The 18,482-nt window shown below is 46.4% G+C and overlaps 1 protein-coding gene across 1 annotated transcript in view; it reads right to left on the reverse strand.

Moving 5' to 3' along the window:
- Positions 1–18,482, reverse strand: part of LOC129551622 (kinesin-like protein KIF28) — a 49,176-nt gene that overhangs the window by 10,531 nt on the left and 20,163 nt on the right. Inside the window, exons 7-11 of the mRNA XM_088845511.1 lie at positions 15,489–15,543; positions 13,876–13,999; positions 12,274–12,418; positions 8,322–8,440; positions 702–976 (exon numbers count right to left, since the gene is read on the reverse strand). Coding sequence (XP_088701637.1) covers positions 702–976; positions 8,322–8,440; positions 12,274–12,418; positions 13,876–13,999; positions 15,489–15,543 — 718 coding nt within the window. The remainder of the gene's footprint in view (positions 1–701; positions 977–8,321; positions 8,441–12,273; positions 12,419–13,875; positions 14,000–15,488; positions 15,544–18,482) is intronic.

The following is an 18,482-nucleotide window of genomic DNA, read 5'->3' on the forward strand; positions in this document are numbered from 1 at the left end:
ATCGAACCTATGTCTCCTTCATTGCAGGTGGATTCTTTACTATCTGAGCCACCAGGGAAGCCCCAGAGACAACCCGAGGGGACAGTAAAGGTTATACAGTGGAGTTAGCACAAAGATCAGATAACAGCTCAGAATGGGGCCACATAAGGAAACAAAGATATCACAGTTCCTTCCTTGAGAAAAGGAACAAAGAAATTAACAGAGCCTGTCCAGGGAGGCAGGGTGAGCTACAAAATCAGCTTCCTGCTTCTGGCTCTTGGGCCTGGTCAGCAGGGCTGAGGACAAATGTGTGTGGTGAGTCCCAAACCTCACAGGTGCCAGGAAGGGCGGGGGAGGGTGGAAGGTTCTATGGCACCCTTGGCTTCTCTACCGACCCAGATCTCTGGGCTCATGTCCATGTTTCCTTCTACTACAATCCTGCCTCTGCAGGGTATTCTCCTCATTCCTTTGGTCCTCTAGGGCAGTGTGAGCTGCTCAAAGACTGCTGGATGTGGGCTTTTAAATATTCCAGGTCAGCTGATTTGGCTGACCTTGGCAAAATCAGATATGATGAGGCCAAATTATGAATGAACGAGCTCATTTGTTTGTCTCAGGAGTGACCTCTTCAGGGTACCAAGTTCTCCCCTTCCAGGAGAACTCAGGCTTGCTGTGAGTTTTCTGTGTGACCCAGAACTAAACAAGGGGGTGGCAGAGATACCCACTGTCCTGTCGGGGAGCAGGGATTTATGTGGATATGCAACACTGCTTCTTCCAGCCCGTCACAGTTCAGAAATTCCACTTGTTCCTCGAACTTCATGCAGTAGGCAAGGGACTGGAGCCAGATGTGAGCAGAGCCCAGGTGAACAACTTCAACAGGATCCCAGAAGGGGTCATCTTCCTGGGATACCTGACTGTCCTCTCCATCAAGAAAGCGCTGATAAAGTTCCTCCATTAGGAATTTCCTATTGATAAATTTGGCTTTTGACCAAATCCACACCTGGAAACACAAAGGTACATCATCAATATTTGATTCCATCTGCTGCTCTAACAATTCAATTCTACTGTTTTCCCAGCATGCTCTCTCTGATGGGTTGGGTTTGGGGTACCCAAGACCAATGACAGTCTCATCAAACTCAGCTTTGGTGAGGATCTTCAAGAGCACTATATTCATTGCTGACCTATCTACTTCAACTTTGCTGGATTCCAGGAAATGACTTAGAGGAAAGGATGGACTTAGAAAACACTATCCCAGGAGAAATGAAAGTTTGAGCTTGTGGTATACAGAAGAAAAAACTTCAGAGATATCCTTGTCCAGTCTCTGGAACTTGTGAATATATTATCTTACATGGTAAAGAGGAATTAATTTGCTTATCAGCCAACCTTAAAATAGGAAGATTAGCTTTCTTTATCCAGATGGGCCCAGTGTAATCACATAGGCGTTAAAGGTAGAAGAGGGAGGCAGAAGAGAGATGGCAACAGAAGCAGGGCCAGGGAGGCTATGTGGATGACTTTGAAGATGGCCACGAGCCAAGGAATGTAAGTGGCTCTAGAAGCTTAAAAAAGCAACAAAACGTATTCTCCCCGCAAGCCTCCAGAGAGCAAAACATCCCTCCTGACACCTTGCTTTTAACCCAGCACATCTGTGTTGTGCTTTTTACGAATTCATTTATTTATTTATTTTCGGTTGTGCTGGGCTTTTCTTTGTGTGGGCTTTCTCTAATTGTGCTGAGTGGGGGCTACTCTTCGTTGCGATGCATGGGCTTCTCATAGCAGTGACTTTTCTTGTTGCGGAGCACAGGCTCTAGGCACGTGGGCTTCACACAGTTGCAGCGCACAGGCTCAGCAGTTGCAGCTCCTGGGCTCTAGTTGTGGCACATGGGCTTCATTGCTCCGCAGCATTGGAATCTCCCCAGTCCAGCGATCAAACCTTTGTCCCCCGCAGTGGCAGGCAAACTCTTATCCACTGCACCACCAGAGAAGTCCTGTGTTGGGCTTTTAACCTACTGAATTAGAAGATAATAAACTGGTGTGCTTATATTCAGTGAGCAGAAAATCCAGGAAAAGAGCCTTGCACTAGTCTGTCCCCTCAGTAGGTGAGGGTCAGGGCCTTGTACCAACAGTGATTACTGAGAGTGGACAAAAGCATCAGCCAAAATAAGAATTCCAGGTAGGCAGAAAATTGCTTGATGATAAATGCCACATTAGAAGTGGTTACCAGAAGGCGTGGCCACCATGGAGGAATAGGAAGGTCCTGAGCTGGCCTCCTCCCATCGGCACACCAAAATTAAAACTATTTGCAGAGCAGCTGTTGGTGAAGAAGAACTGAAGATTAGCAGAAAGGAACCCTGGCAACAGAAGGCAGAAAGAGGGAACCACAGAGGATGGGTAGGAGGGGCAGAGAAACAGCATAATCAAGATCCACCCCCAGGTAGGCAACTCACAAACAGGATCTTCCTGTTTACCAGGAGCTCCTGCTTACCATTATGGAGGTTCTCGCCAAGGAGTGAGGGGTCTGAGCCCCACATCCGGCACCCTGGCCTGGGAGTCCTGCACTGGGAAGACTAGCTTCCAGAATGTTTGCCTTTGAAGGCCAAGCCAGGCTTATTTTCAGGAGAGTTAGAGGGCTGTGGGAAATGTAGACTTCACTCTTAAAGTGAAAGTGTTAGTCGCTCAGTCATGTCTGACTCTTTGGATTGTAGCCCGCCAGCTCCTCTGTCCATGGAATTCTCCAGGCAAGAATACTGGAGTGGGTTGCCATTCCCTTCTCCATTCCCGGGATTGAACCTGGATCTCCTGCATTGCAGGCAGATTCTTTACCGTCTAGGCCATCAGGGAAGCCCCTCACTCTTAAAGCGCTCATGCAAAATCTCACATGCTCCAAAATCCAGTACAGAGGTAGTAATTTGAAATATGCCTGGGTCAGATCCCCGGGCTGATCTTGGAGAACCTCCTGGAGAGACAAGAGGTAACTGGAGCTCCCCCGGGGAACATGGATGCTGATGGAAGCCGTGGGAAGGGCGGGGAGGGTTGTTCAACCAAGAGGATACAAGTGCTGACAAGCACTGGTTTGAGTCTTCCCTCTAGTTTATTAGGCCTGGGATCTGGCCCTGCACACCAGCTAGTCAGCACCAGTCCTAGGTTACCTCAGGCCAAGCAGGCAGTGGCAGGGGTACAGCCCCAACCACCAGTGGGCCCAGGCCCCAGCCCTGTTCAGTAGTGCACCAAAACCAGCTCTAGGTCCTGCAGGACCATGCAACCAGAGCCTACAGGACACAGCCTCACCCCCAGTAGGTCCACAGCAACTCCAGGACCTGCAGGACTCTGCAACCGGAGACCTAAGACCTGGCTTCACCAGCAGGCCAGCACTAGCCCTGGGACCCCACAAGCCTCAACCCAGCCCACCAGCAAGCCCACAGCAGCTCTGAGAACTTGGGCATCTCAAGAGCTGCCTCAGGACCCAGCTCCACTCACCAGTGGGCTGACACCAGCAGTGGGACACCCCAGGTCCCACAGGCAGCCATGTCAGGAAACGGCCTCACCCACCCACAGGCAAAAATAGCGCCGAGACCCCTGGCCCTGCAAACAGAACCCAGCTCCATTCCATTTATCAATGGGCCAGGACTAGCGCAAGACCCCTGGGGCTCCACAGACAGCCACCTCATTACCCAGCCCCAAACACAAGTGGCTGGCAACCTCCAAAAAGCAGGCCCTAGAAACCAACCAGACCAGGAGGCAGCCATGCCTACCAGACCACCCACAGTAGTCATCCCACTACAACAGAAGGGCCCACAAGACCCATGTGGGAGGCACCCGTAGAGCATACAGCTCAGGAGACCAGAGAGGGCACTTCTGGGACACAAAGGATGTCTCCTACAAAAGACTATTTCTCTAAGATTGGGAGATATAACCAACCTACCACCAGACATAGAAATAAAACAGAAAATTAGTCAAGATAAGGCAATAAAGAAATATGTTCCCCAAAAGGGAATAAGATTAAAAAAAAAAGAGGAAGAACAAAGTGAAGTGGAAATAAGCAACCTACTCAATAAAGAATTCTAAGTAACAATCATGTTGATCAGTCACTCAGTCGTGTCCAACTCTTTGCAGCCCCATGGACTGCAGCATGCCAGGCTTCCCTATCACCAACTTCCAGAGCTTGCTCAAACTCGGGTCCATCAAGTTGGTGATGCCATCTAACCATCTCATCCTCTGTCGTCCCCTTCTCCTCCTGTCTTCAATCTTTCCCAGCATCAGGGTCTTTTCTAATGAGTCAGCTCTACGCATCAGGTGGCCAAAGTGTTGGAGCTTCAGCATTAGTTCTTCCAGTGAATATTCAGGGTTAATTTCATTTAGGATTGACTGGTTTGATCTCCTTGCTGTTCAAGGGACTCTCAAAAGTCTTTTTCAGCACCACAGTTCAAAAGCATCAATTCTTCGGCACTCAGCCTTCTTTGTGGTCCAACTTTCATATCCATGCATGACTACTGGAAAAACCATTGCTTTGACTATACGGACCTTTGTCAGCAAATAAAGATGCTCAAAGAACTTGGGAGAAGAATGGAGGAACACAATGAAATGTTTAACAAAGATTTAGAAAATATAAAAAAGAATCAGAGCTGAGGAATAATTGAAATGAAAAAAAAATACACTAGAAAGAATCAATAGTAGATTAGATGATACAGAGGAACACATCAACAAACTAGAAGAGGGAGTAGTGCAAATCACTGAAGCTGAATATAAAAATAAAAAACAAATTTTTAAAAAGAACAGTTTAAGAGGTCTCTGAGACAACATTAATTATATGAACATTTGCATTATAAGGGTCCCAGAAGGAGAGAGAGAGAAGTGCAGGGAACTTATTTGAGAAATTGTAGCTGAAAACTCCTCTAACATGGGAAAGGAAACAGACATTCAAGTCCAGGAAGCATGGAGAGTCCCAGACAAGACGATCCCAAAGATATTTATACCAAGACTCATTGTAATTAAAATGGCAAAACTTAAAAAAAGACAGACTCTTAAAAGCAGAAAGAGAAAAGTAACATACAAGAGAATTCCCATAAAGTTATTAGCTAACTTTTACAGCAGAAACTTTGTTGGTCAAAGGGAATGGCATGACATATTTTAAATGATGGAAGGAAAAAAACCCTACAAGCAAGAATATGTACCCAGCAAGGCTATAATTCAGATTTAAAGGAGAGATAAAAATTTTATAGAGAAGCAAAAGGTAAAAGTTCAGCACCACTAAACTGGCTTTACATTCATGATAAAACCTTTCATCAAAGTGGGTATAGAAAGAACATATCTTAACATAATAAATGCCATTATGACAAATCCTTAGCTATTAATAGCATCATATTCAGTAGTGAAAAGCTGAAAGCCTTTCCTTTAAAATCAGGAACAAGATAAGGATGCCCACTGTTAGCACTTCTAATTAACATAGTATTAGAAGTCCTAGCCATGGCAGTCATACCATAAAAAGCAATAAAGACATCTAAATTGGAAGGGAAAGCGTAAAACCGTCACTATTGACAGATGACATAATTTGATATTTACAAAACCATAGAGTCTACATTAGAGCTACTAAAGAAATTCAGTAAATTTGCAAGATACAAGATTAATATACAGAAATCTGTTGTTTTTCCATACACTAATAATGAACTATCAGAAAGAGAACTCAAGAAAAAATCCCATTTATAATTTAAATAAAGAGAATAAAATAGCTGGGAATAAACTTAATCAAGGAGGTGAAAGATCTATACTCTAAAAACTACATAACACTAATGAAGGTAATTGAAGATGATTTAAAGAAATGAAAAGATATCCCGTGTTCACGGACTGGAAAAATTAATACTATTAAAGAATCCATACCTACCCAAAGCAATCTATTGATTTAATGCAAGTCCTACCAAAATTCCCATGACATTTTTCAGAACTAGAACAAACAATTCTAAAATTTGCATGGAACCACAAAAGACAGAGGATGAGATGGTTAGATAGCATCACTGACTCAACAGATGTGAATCTGAGAATAAAGTCCAGGAGATAGTGAAGGATAGGGAAGCCTGGCGTGCTACAGTCCATGGGGTTGCAAAGAGTTGGACATGCCTTAGTGACTGAGCAACAACAACAAAAGCAATAAGCAGAAAAGTTAAACCCAGAGAAGCACCAGTCAGTTAGTTGTTCAGTAGAGCAGACCATCCAATGACGGACAAGTCCCCAGCCACAGCCAGCCCCTTCTCCAGTGGCATGGTCGCTACAAGACTCACTGCTTCTAAGGGGTCATGTGTGACCGAGGACTGGGAGGGAGCAGCCTACCCAGTGGTCACCTGAAAATTAGGGGCACATCCTCTGAAGATGCCCTAAGGGGTGGGCATTCAACTGGAGGGCTGCTCTGAAAACATAAGGGACACGGGCTATAGACCCACTGTTCTGTTCGTCAGAGGGAGAAGAGAGGGGTCTGAAGTGACTGAAAAGGGCCTTCTTGACAGTGTGTAATGTCACACGTGGGAATGCACCAGCCGGTGGAATTTATAAGACAGTCTCTCCTGGAGTGTCTCCTTTTTTAAAAAATTAATTTATTTATATTTCTGTGCTGGGTCTTCATTGCTGCTCAAACTTTTCTCTAGTTGTCAAGAGACGGGGCTACTCTCTAGTTTTAATGCATGGGCTTCTCATTGAGGTGACTTCTCTTGTTGAGGAGCAGAGACCCTAGGGCCTATGGGCTTCAGTAGTTGTGGCACGTGGGCTAAGTTGCCCTGAGGCACTTGGGATCTTCCAGGGATCAAACCCATGTCCCCTGCATTTGGCCTACAAGGAAAGCAAACCAGTCAATCCTAAAGGACATAAATACTGAATATTCATTGGAAGGACTGATGCTGAAGCTGAAGCTCTAATACTTGGCCACCTGATGCGAAGAGACGATTCATTGGAAAAGACCCTGATGCTGGGAGGGATTGGGGGCAGGAGGAGAACGGGACGACAGAGGATGAGATAGCTGGATGGCATCACCAACTCGATGGACATGAGTTTGAGTAAACTCTGGGAGCTGGTGATGGACAGGGTAGCCTGGCATGCTGCAGTCCATGGGGTCGCAAAAAGTCGGACACGACTGAGGGACTGAACGACAACACCACTTGCATTGGCAGGCGGATTCTTTACCACCAGACCACCAGGAAAGCCCACTTTCTGGAGTCTTAATGAAAGTGTGCATGTTCTCATTGCTCAAAATGGTAGTCCTCTCTCTCGGGCACTCACACGAACACCATTTTCAGCTGCACAAACTTTCAGCCTCCCTTTGGGTACTGAAACTTTGGAGTCATGATAAAAATAAACAGAAAGTGTTCACTGCCTGTGGGTGGGAAAGGTCCCAGGTCTTGGTGTTGTGTGGGCTAGAGGAAACAAAAGGGGAAACTCAGAGGGTCCTCCTCTCCCCAGAGTCGGTCCCCCAGAATCCCACTCATACTTGGAGCCTATCTTGCCCCTTCGCTGGGGCTCCACAGGCTGTAGCAGGTAAAACTAACCTGTATCCCTAGGAAACCTCCTCAGAAACCCTTGTGGAGTCACACACCAGCCCCCAGGGGCAGCCTCACCTGATGAGTCCTTTGATGGGTCACCTTCACCGTGACCTCTTTTTGTAGGTCACAGCCCCTGGAATCTGATGAAGCTAAATTCTTTACTTTCAGCTCCATATTAAGTCCCTGGTAAGAAAAACACTTCTCACTAAATAATCCTACATTTCTCAGCATATACCATCTTTTCAATTTATTTTTCATCCTCTCCACACTCAGACTTTCTGAAAGAAGATGGTCCACCTCTTGCTCCTTGGAATTCCCATCAAGGGAAATGACAAAGCACCCAGAATTTCTCAGCAGCATCCTGGAACTATTTCATGTGAAAGCCTCACCAAAGTGACTGAGTCTTGTGCAAGCTTCCTAATGATTGGGATCCTGTGTCACCAGGGAGTGAATCCGAACCCAGGCCTTCTCTGGGACAGAGAAGCCATCAGGGTGCGTGCACCCAGAGTAGGACTCTGGAGGACAGTCTGGGGTGGGGTGGCCACAGTGGGCAAGTATTGGTCTGGCGTCTTGGTGGTCCTGGAGCCATGGGGGCCAGAAGTAGAAGGAATGGACTCAAGGCTGGGACTGGGGAGGCCTGGGTGTTGACTGAGGCCCTGTCACTAGCTCACTATGGGGTCTCGGGCAAAGCACCTGCCCTCTCCAGGCCCGAGGGTCTGGCATGTCTACACCATGAAGCCAATTCAGGGCAGTGGGAAAGAGGCGCTCATTGAATCTGTCCTCTAAGGTCCTTTCTAAAGCTGAGATTTTACCATTTTCTGAACTTACCTTCTTCAGCTCTTCGCTCATTTGATTTGCTTCTGCAACCAGTGGCATCAGTTTGACGTAGTCCTGGAACACAGCCAGGACACTGGGGTCCGCCTTCCCATCCCCACTGTTCATGGCACCTAGGAAAGATCGGAGAGGGAGGCGAGGTCACTCACCGGTTCTGGGACACCTTTCAGCCATGAATAAACTTGCACGCTCTTTGCTTCCTTCGTTCAGTCATTCTTTCAACTGTTCATCAAATATTTATATTTTCAATTTATAAACGTGTAATTTTTAAAAAAACAAGAAAGAAAACTAAGTGGGGAAGAAAAGCTACTGCCTCCCTTGCTCATTTCAACCCATGAATCTTGGCAGCATTGTGACAGGAGGTTCCCTGCCTCTGATTTTCAGTCTTGGTCTTATGTCCTTGACCCAAGGTAGCTCCAGACTGTCCAGTGAGGAGGCTGGGGCAAGAATAATACATCTGGCTAAAGGAAGGTCTGGGGGCTTCTCCTGAAACCACAGCTGGCACAGAAGCAACTTGTCCTTACTTCTGTTTGGGGTGACTTGAAGAAGGGGATCGTGGACACAATGGGTGAGCCAATCCCCCCTGCCAGACCCTGGCTGGTGCTGCCTCCTGTCAAGAACTCTCAGTTATTTAGGGATTTCCTGTGCTGAGGTCTGACTCTCCAGAACTGCCCAACAGCCACCTTGCTGAGGACTCAGTCTTTGCTGGTGCTAAGCACCTTTGACTAGGGTCAGGGGCTTGTTCAACCTCACTGTGCTGCCAGCCCTGGGCTGGGAAATTCAACCCTGTAAATGAATAAATGAATATATAGGGTGTCCAGGCTTGGTATTAGAGTCTTATTGACTTGTTTTGTTCAGTAACTTGCAGACAATGAACAAAGAGGTCACTTTCAAATCCATTTATTTTGCTAGAATTGTGAAGAGAAACCTTTGGTGCAGGAAAAAGGGAGGCTCTATTTTGCACATATGTAGGTGCACCCACGACACTCTGCTCATGGGTTTATAAGACAAGTTTGCACAGGCGCAATGTGAGACGCTCCACCTTTGGGAGTTAAGCATAGCCAGAGACCTTGGTGGAGCCCACACTCAGGCTCCACCCAACTGGGCAGGGCTGGGGGTGCGGGTGGGCAGCAGGTGGGCCCTGGTACCACTGGCCTCCCCTGAGGGGAGTGATCTGGGGTCTGGGGATGAGAGGGGAGGCAATGTGGTCAAGAACCTCCATCTGAGGCAAGGGAAGAGATGAACAAAGAGAAATGACAAAGCTCCTGAATGTTTCTGTGGACAAGGACTCCCAGGTTGTTGTGGGGGAGTTGAAATACAGCAGTAGCTAGAGGGAGATGCAGCTAGAGGGAGCTAGAGTGACTAGAGGTCTTTTCTCATTGGAAAAGACCCTGAGGCTGGGAAAGATCACATGCAGGAGAAGGGAACCACAGGGGATGAGGTGGTTGAATGGCATCACCAACTCGATGGACGTGAGTTCGAGCAAGCTCCAAAGTTGGTGATGGACAGGGAAGCCTGGCTTGCTGCAGTCCATGGGGTCGCAAAGAGTCAGACACGACTGAGCGAATGAACTGAACTGAGGAGGAGAAGGGGACGACAGAGGACAAGATAGTTGGATGGCATCACGGACTCAATGGACATGAGTTTGAGTAAACTCTGGGAGACGGTGAAAGGGAAACTTGGCATGCTGCAGTCCACGTGTTCGCAAAGAGTCAGACACGACTGAGCAACTGAACTACAACAAAGGGAGATATGAGTCCAGGTAGGGCTTAGTAAGTTTGTTTTTATGGCAGAAGATAGTGGAGCATATTTGCATGTGATGGAATGATCCATGGAGAGCTTTCAGTGATGTAAAAGAGAAGGGACTTTTCACAGACAAATGCCTGAGATAGTGAGAGGGGAGAGAATCCAGAGAACAGATGGAGGAAAATTGACAGACATATTATGTTTGCCCATTCAGGGAAAACGAAAATAAACTCTGTGGTATTGAACTGGAATTGGCCATATGAGTATGAACTCATGGTTTTACAGAATAGGTGAAGCTATAATATGTGTGGGGGAACACATGTATTAATGTAGCAGTTTGCACATGTAGCTCCAGATCTTGATTTATCAATGTCATTCTTTACCAAAAGGAATCAGGATCCTTGGGAGAAATGACTGACACCTGAGCTGGAACTGAAAGCCCACAAGATGCACCTGGAACATTTTTGATGCCAGAAAGTAAGCTAGTGCCTGATGAGGAAAGTCAGGAAGACACAGAATCCAGCTTGAAGGGGTGCCCTCTGACCAAAACGAGAATAGTTTGCACATCAAGATGAATTATGAAAGCAACAGATAACTTACTGAGTAAAACAGAACTCTGAGTCCACACTGACATAAACAAATGAATAAACAAATCAACAGATAAAATATTTCTTATAGGAACTTTTTGTTTTTTCAAATGAAGGTAGAGGAAATTGTAAAGCTAGAAATTCACCATTTGACAAAAATCCATACTAATCATCCAATGATCAAAGGATGATAAAACTAGTGGATGAAATTGTAATGAGGTATAGGATATCTACATATCAAAGCCTCTCCCCATAAAATATTAATTGAAAAGATAGGATTGCTCTCAGGTGGCCTCAGCCTGCAGCGGCTGGAAGCGGGGCTTCTGTTCCCCCACCAGAGATTGAAGTGGGGTTGTGGGGTTGTGGCAGTGAGAGCACCAAATCCTCACCGCCAGACCAGAGGATAGTGACCAGGCCCCTGGCCCTTCAGCTTCGCAGAAGAGAATTCCCACAAAGACAGAAAGTAGGGAAGCAAGGCAAGTATTTATCAGGAAGGAAAAAGAGTACAGCACATGTGGATAGTGCTGGGAAAGATTGAAGGCAAAAGGTCACTCCCCTTTGACCCTCTAAGGAGCCTTTCTGGGCATGTGTGGTCAAGGAAGTCTTCTGACTTCAAGAATAAGAAATATGTGGTCTGGGCAGGGTCCCGCCTCCTCTCTTAATTGTCCTGTTTTTCTCTCCTGGAGTTTTGGTCCACAGGGAGTGAATCTCCAGTCATTTAACCCTGGGGTGGCATTTACCTCTTGCCTCAGGATAACTCATTTTGCAATGGAGACACCACCTTAACCAAGTGATCACAATTAACGCCGCCAAAAATGGACAAACTGATACCAGTTGCCTTCCGATGTGAGGCACAGAGGATACATCCTCACTTTGCTGGCGTTCCTGCCAAACACCTATCACCTCCACCCAACCAGGAGGACACATCCTGAAAGCCTAAAAAATGACTGGTCTTGACTCTTCAAAAACGTCAAGGTCATGAAAGACAAAAGACAACAGACCTGGTGAATTGTTCCAGATTTAAGGAGATCAAAGACGTGACAACTAAATGTGGTCCTAGATTGGACCCTGTATCCCAAGTTTTTATAAGGGAGATTTTTGAAACAATTAGGTAAATATGCATGAAATTCATAGATTAAATAATAGTTATCAATGTTAACTTTCTGATATTGAGAATTGTACTGTAGTTATTAAGAGAAAGTCCTTTTCCTTAGGAATAACACAATGAAGTGTTTAAGGATGCTCAGTCATGTCTGATTCTTTGCAACCCCATGGACTGTAGCCCACCAGGATCCTCTGTCTATGGGATTCTCCAGGCAAGAATACTGGAATATCCTTCAATTCTCCAGGCATTGCCATGCCCTCCTCCAGGGGATCTTCCCCACCCAGGGATTGAACCTACATCAGCATCTTTACCCTCATAATTAATTTTATGAATTAAATAAATCTTCCACATGTGATTACTCCGTATGAAAATCATACCTTAATTTTCTAAACATTCTATTTTGACACAAAGATTATTTTCTTAAGGAAAGCAGGATTGCACCCAAGTGAAAGCACTGCTTTCACATCCACCCAGGGAAAATGCCAGAAGCCTGGCCTGGGCTGCTCACCGAGTTTGTCAGCACTCACTCCCTCAGCAGCCGCTCTCTCCAGCTGGAAAAAGTCATAATCAAATCTGCTCAAGTCCTCACTGCCTCGCTCGGAAGGAAACCCGATGTACAGGTAGGCGCTGTTGGATCCTAAAATAATCCGGTCCTAGGAAGGAGACAGTGCACTCAGAGGGAGAAGGGCTGAGCGGGTAAGTAGGGGAGAGACCTGTAAATGAGGAGGGAAGAGGGGCCTCTTGCTTTTTCATGCTTTCCTTGACTAATCCTTTATTCTGCACTCTCTGTCAGCCACTGGGGGAGTCAGTGGGGACTAGACAGACCCATCCCTCCCCTCCAGGACTTGATAAACTAATGATGTAATCACAGCCTGTGCGGGATGGGGAGGAAAAGGGCAGGGCTTCCACAGGGTGTACCGGGCTAATTCACACTGAGGATTACAGAGAACCTCTGGGAAGTTGCAGTATTTAAGGTGACAAAACTGGTAAAGAATCCGCCTGCAATGCTGGAGACCTGGGTTCGATCCCTGGGTTGGGAAGATCCCCTGGAGAAGGGAAAGGCTCCGCACTCCAGTACTCTGGCCTGGAGAATTCCATGGACTGTATAGTCCATGAGGTCGCATAGAGTCGGAGACGACTGAGCGAGTTTCACTTTCACTTTCAAGAGTGCTAAGTTTTGGTGAGGCAGAGAAGAGTACTGTTGACCAGAGCCTGGAAGGTCTGAGCATCAAAGAGTCATGTGACCAAGGGAAGCCCAGGCAGAGCAGTGAGGCCAGAGAGGCAGATGATGGGCCCGCTTGCTCTGGTGTCCTAAAAGGGTAGGTCACTGAAGGATTTCCAAGAAAGGAGTGGCTTGCTCCAGTGTGCTAGTCTAAAAGGATCTCTGTGTAGAGGGGTGGAATGGGCAGGATGGGGGTGGGGAGGCTCAAGAGCGAGGGGGCTTATATATATAATTATGACTGATTTGATGTACAGCAAAGACTACCGCAACATTGTAAAGCAATTATCCTCAAATTAAAAAAATAAAATAGAAGGTTTTCTGTGGCTTCAGCATGGAGAAGGGACAGGAGAGGGGTCTGGAGCCCCTGTGCGACCGGCAGGGTGGTGGGGAGATGCAGAGAGCCCAGTGTTGGCAGGATGCTGGCAGTCCCTCTTCAGGGCAGATTTTCTTTCTTCTTAATATTTGTTCATTTATTTGGCTGTGCCAGGTCTTAGCTGCAGCATCTGGGATCTAGTTCCCTGACCAGGGATTGAACCCGGGCCCCCTGCATTGGGAGCTCAGAATCTTAGCCACTGGACCATCAGGGAAGTCCCTCCATGGCAGGTTGTTAAAATCTAAAATATCATACAGCGTTAGAGCTGGAAGGCTCTTGGCGAGCACCTAGTTCGCCCCTCTCTGTTTTGTAAGCAAGGTCCAGGGAGGTGAAATGACTTCCTCCGGACACTCGATGAGTTAATATCAGGTCTCCCAGGTCCACAGCTGTGACCTCGTCATCACTGGGACACGGTGGCAGAGGGACAGAAGGGGCTTAGCGCCCAGCTCTGCTGGCCTCACTCCAGCTCTCCTGGTTGGACTTAGGAAATCCTGTGGCTCCGCAGGGGAGTTTACCAAATGCTGCAGCTTCGTCTTGGTCGTGATGGGCACCCCATTAACGATGACCTTGCATTTGCTGTATGGAGTCACCGTCACTTTACCACCCGAATTTGTGAAGGAAGCGTGTTTATCTAAAATTCTAAAAGGATAAGAATGTGTCTAAGTGACCAAATAAATCACAATTTTAGTGAACAGTGTAGGTAGTTCTTTCTTATTTGCACAATTAGGTAAGGCCTACAGCTGCTAGGGAAGTCCGATGGGGCTCCTGTGTGCTCAGTGGGTGGAGGTGGAGAGGTGGGTGCGAGGGACCCTGCCTTGAGCAAGAGGGGAGACAACAAAGCAATTGTTTATCACTAGAACCAACCCCGACTCCCAACTCCTCCCCACCCTCCTGGGGCCAGGAGACACAGAGTCAAGCTGGAGCCCACAGGGACTCACAAGTCAGTGGGATGGCGTGGAGGGAAATGGAAAGAATGGTGTTTCAGAGGAGACTTTTGGGAAGGAGATTTAATAACAAGCCTACATATCGCCGAGAAGTTTAGGTCTGTTTCTTGGTCTTTATCTACACAAATCCAGACCTGAGATATTACAAGATTTGGGGTCAGTATCAGAGGCATCAGTTTGGCTCCCAACAGATGTCACCTGTGTGCCCTAACTGTTCTAGAATGTCCCTGGGCTCCTCGGCTGTTGTGAATGTTTGAGAAGCTGAGACACACTCAGGCTCAGGGGTCCTGAGGAGCATGGTTTTAACCTCAGCTCAGCTGCAGTTCAGCCAATTCCAGAACTGTGGGTTCAGACCAGAGTCCTCACAGAAAGTGGTCTGGAAAGAGGGATGAGGGGATCCCCAGGAAGAACTGGGGGAAAGGTCTATAGGTCATCGGTCAGGGTGAGTTAGTACCAACAGGCCCCTCCCTACCACCTCCCACCACCACCCACCCTTTGCTGTCAACTCATACACACACCCACACACAAGAGCTGGGGTGGGCTATGGAGGGCTGAGGCCTGTCACAGGGGACTGGTCAGTAATGCCCTGAGTCTATTGGCTGGAAATCTGTGAGCAGTCACGACACAGTGGGGCTGGAATTGGGGGAGGAAACATGGAGCAGCAGCCTCCCCAGGAGAGAGGCCACAGAAGTGTGGCCCCCTACTCTGAGTTTACAAAGCTGCCTTGGCTCCCTCAGGGAGGGATCAGCTCCAAGTCTGGGCTTTGTGTTAGTCCAGTTGGCAAGGGCTCCGAGCACAGAGATGCCTTTTCTGTTGGTGGTGAGACAATTAAAGGCCCGCGCCACCATACTGGGCCTGTCCTCTTAACTCTCTTTATTTCCTGCCCCCATCTGTTCAGGTCCGTTTGTAAGAATAAGTCCCTTTCTCCCAAGACCAGATCCAAGAAAACAAACTGAGCCCAGCAAGAGGGATTTCAGTGAGAGAAGAAAACCCTCCCATGTGATCTTCCATAATAAGTATTAGAGTGAGTCCCGAGATAATGCCTGGTCAGTTCTCATCCTTGGCTGTCTGGCAGGGTTTGTGGCCTGCCCTGACAATGACTAGATGAATTTTGAGAGTGTCCTCTGGATGCAGTGGTCTCAATTCTATAATGCTGGACAAAGGTGCTGAGTCTGTCTACTTACCCCAAACCTTGAAGAGTAATGGCATTTGAAGCTGCCTGACCAGCATCACACGAACCTGAAAAGAATTAAAATAACTTTTTTTTTTCAAAATTGTTCAGGATTTGATCTTAGTAACATACCTGATGTTTGGGAAGTGCCATTTCCTCTCCAGTTGGATCACTTGAAGGGATCTTCTCACTGTGATTTTCATTCATGATAGTACACAGACATCACCTTGCCTGGGGGATAATTGCTTTAATTTCTGCCTTTTTTGTGATATTCCTAACTTTCTGTTTGTTTGCTTAGGAAAATATTTTTTATTTAAGAATGTGTCATTTATGTTAACATTTAATGGATTTATTATTGTTACTTTTAATAAATTTTCATTAATTTTTTTGGAGCATAGTTGGTTTACAATATTGTGTTAGTTTCTTCTGTTCAGCAAAGTGAATCAGTTATACATATACATACGTCTACTCTTTTTTAGGTTCTTTTCCCACGTAGGTCATTACAAAGTATTGAGTAGAGTTCCCTGTGCTATACAATGGGCTCTTGTTAATTATCTGTTTTATAAAAAGATCTTCACAACCAAGATAATCACGATGGTGTGATCACTCACCTGGAGCCAGACATCTTGGAATGTGAAGTCAAGTGGGCCTTAGAGAGCATCACTATGAACAAAGCTAGTGGAGGTGATGGAATTCCAATTGAGCTATTTCAAATCCTGAAAGATGATGCTGTGGAAGTGCTACACTCAATATGCCAGCAAATTTGGAAAACTCAGCAATGGCCACAGGACTGGAAAAGGTCAGTCTTCATTCCAATCCCAAAGAAAGGCCATGCCAAAGAATGCTCAAACTACCACACAATTGCACTCATTTCACACGCTAGTAAAGTCATGCTCAAAATTCTCCAAGCCAGGCTTCAGCAATATGTGAACCGTGAACTCCCAGATGTTCAAGCAGGTTTTAGAAAAGGCAGAGGCACCAGAGATCAAATTGCCAACATCCGCTGGATCATGGAGAAAGCGAGAGAGTTCCAGAAAAACATCTATTTCTGCTTCATTGACTATGCCAAAGCCTTTGACTGTGTGGATCACAATAAACTGTGGAAAATTCTGAAAGAGATGGGAATCCCAGACCACCTGACCTGCCTCTTGAGAAACCTGTATGCAGGTCAGGAAGCAACAGTCAGAACTGGACATGGAACAACAGACTGGTTCCAAATAGGAAAAGGAGTACGTCAAGGCTGTATATTGTCACCTTGCTTATTTAACTTCTATGCAGAGTACATCATGAGGAACGTTGGGCTGGAAGAAGCACAAGCTGGAATCAAGATTGCTGGGAGAAATAACAATAACCTCAGATATGCAGATGACACCACCCTTATGGCAGAGAGTGAAGAGGAACTCAAAAGCCTCTTGATGAAAGTGAAAGAGGAGAGTGAAAAGGTTGGCTTGAAGCTCAACATTCAGAAAACAAAGATCATGGCATCTGGTCCCATCATTTCATGGGAAATAGATGGGGAAACAGTGGAGACAGTGTCAGACTTTATTCTTTTGGGCTCCAAAATCACTGCAGATGCTGATTGCAGCCATGAAATTAAAAGACGCTTACTCCTTGGAAGGAAAGTTATGACCAACCTAGATAGCATATTAAAAAGCAGAGACATTACTTTGCCAACAAAGGTTCATCTAGTCAAGGCTGTGGTTTTTCCCGTGGTCATGTATGGATGTGAGAGTTGGACTGTAAAGAAAGCTGATCGCCGAAGAATTGATGCTTTTGAACTGTGGTGCTGGAGAAGACTCTTGAGAGTCTGTTGGACTGCAAAGAGATCCAACCAGTCCATTCTAGAGGAGATCAATCCTGGGTGTTCATTGGAAGGACTGATGCTAAAGCTGAAACTCCAATACTTTGGCCACCTCATGCAACAAGTTGACTCACTGGAAAAGACTCTGATGCTGGGAGGGATTGGGGGTGGGAGGAGAAGGGGATGACAGAGAATGAGATGGCTGGATGGCATCACCGACTCGATGGACATGAGTTTGAGTGAACTCCAGGAGTTGGTGATGGATAGGGAGGCCTGGCGTGCTGTGATTCATGGGGTCGCAAAGAGTCGGACACGACTGAGTGATTGAACTGAACTGAACAGTGAGTATATGTTAGTCTCGATCTCCAGCCCCAACTACTGCAAAAGCCTCTCTCGTCCTGAGTGTGCGTAGGGCTAAAGTGCAGAAGCCAGATGTGACCAAATACTGGTGCCATTTTCCAGTGGATGAAATAAATAAATGTGGTAAACACATAAAATGGAGTATTGTTCAGTCTTCAAAAGGGAAAAACTCCTGATACATGCTTCAATATGGATGAACCTGGAAGACATTATGCTAAATGAAGTAAGCCAGACACAAAAGGACAAATACTGTACTTATAAAAGTACCTGGAGTGGTTAAATTCACGGAGACAGGAAGTAAAATGGTGGTTGCCAAGGACTGGGTGAGGGGCTAACAGGGAGTTATTGCATAATGGGGACAGTTTCAGTTTGGGAGGACAAAAAAAATCTGGAGATGGGTGCTGGTAATGGTTGCACAGGGCTTCCCAGGGGGCTCAGTGGTAAAGAATCTGCTTGCCAATGCAGGAGATGCAGGACATGTGGGTTTGATCCCTGGGTTGGAAAGATCCCCTGGAGGAGGAAATGGCAACCCACTCCAGTATTCTCGCATGCTAATCCCATGGACAGAGGAGTCCAGTGGGCTACAGTCTATGCGGTCACAAAATGTCGCGCACGACTGAGAACTGAGTGTGCTCAGTTGCTGAGCAACATGCTTATGCACACACACACACAAAATGGTTGCACAACAATGCAAGGGCACTTAATGCCACTGCACCGTACACTTTAAAATGGTTAACATGGTGAGTTTTCTGTAATGTGTATTTCAAGATAAAAAAATTTTTTTAAGAAAAAGAAATGTGCCCGGGGGCAAGAGGCATGAACAGAACCAGAATCAATTGCTGAGGA

The sequence above is a fragment of the Moschus berezovskii genome, chromosome 17, assembly GCF_049115385.1.
Source record: "Moschus berezovskii isolate FMDL1 chromosome 17, NW_MosBer_1.0, whole genome shotgun sequence".
NCBI classification, from domain to species: Eukaryota; Metazoa; Chordata; class Mammalia; order Artiodactyla; family Moschidae; genus Moschus; species Moschus berezovskii.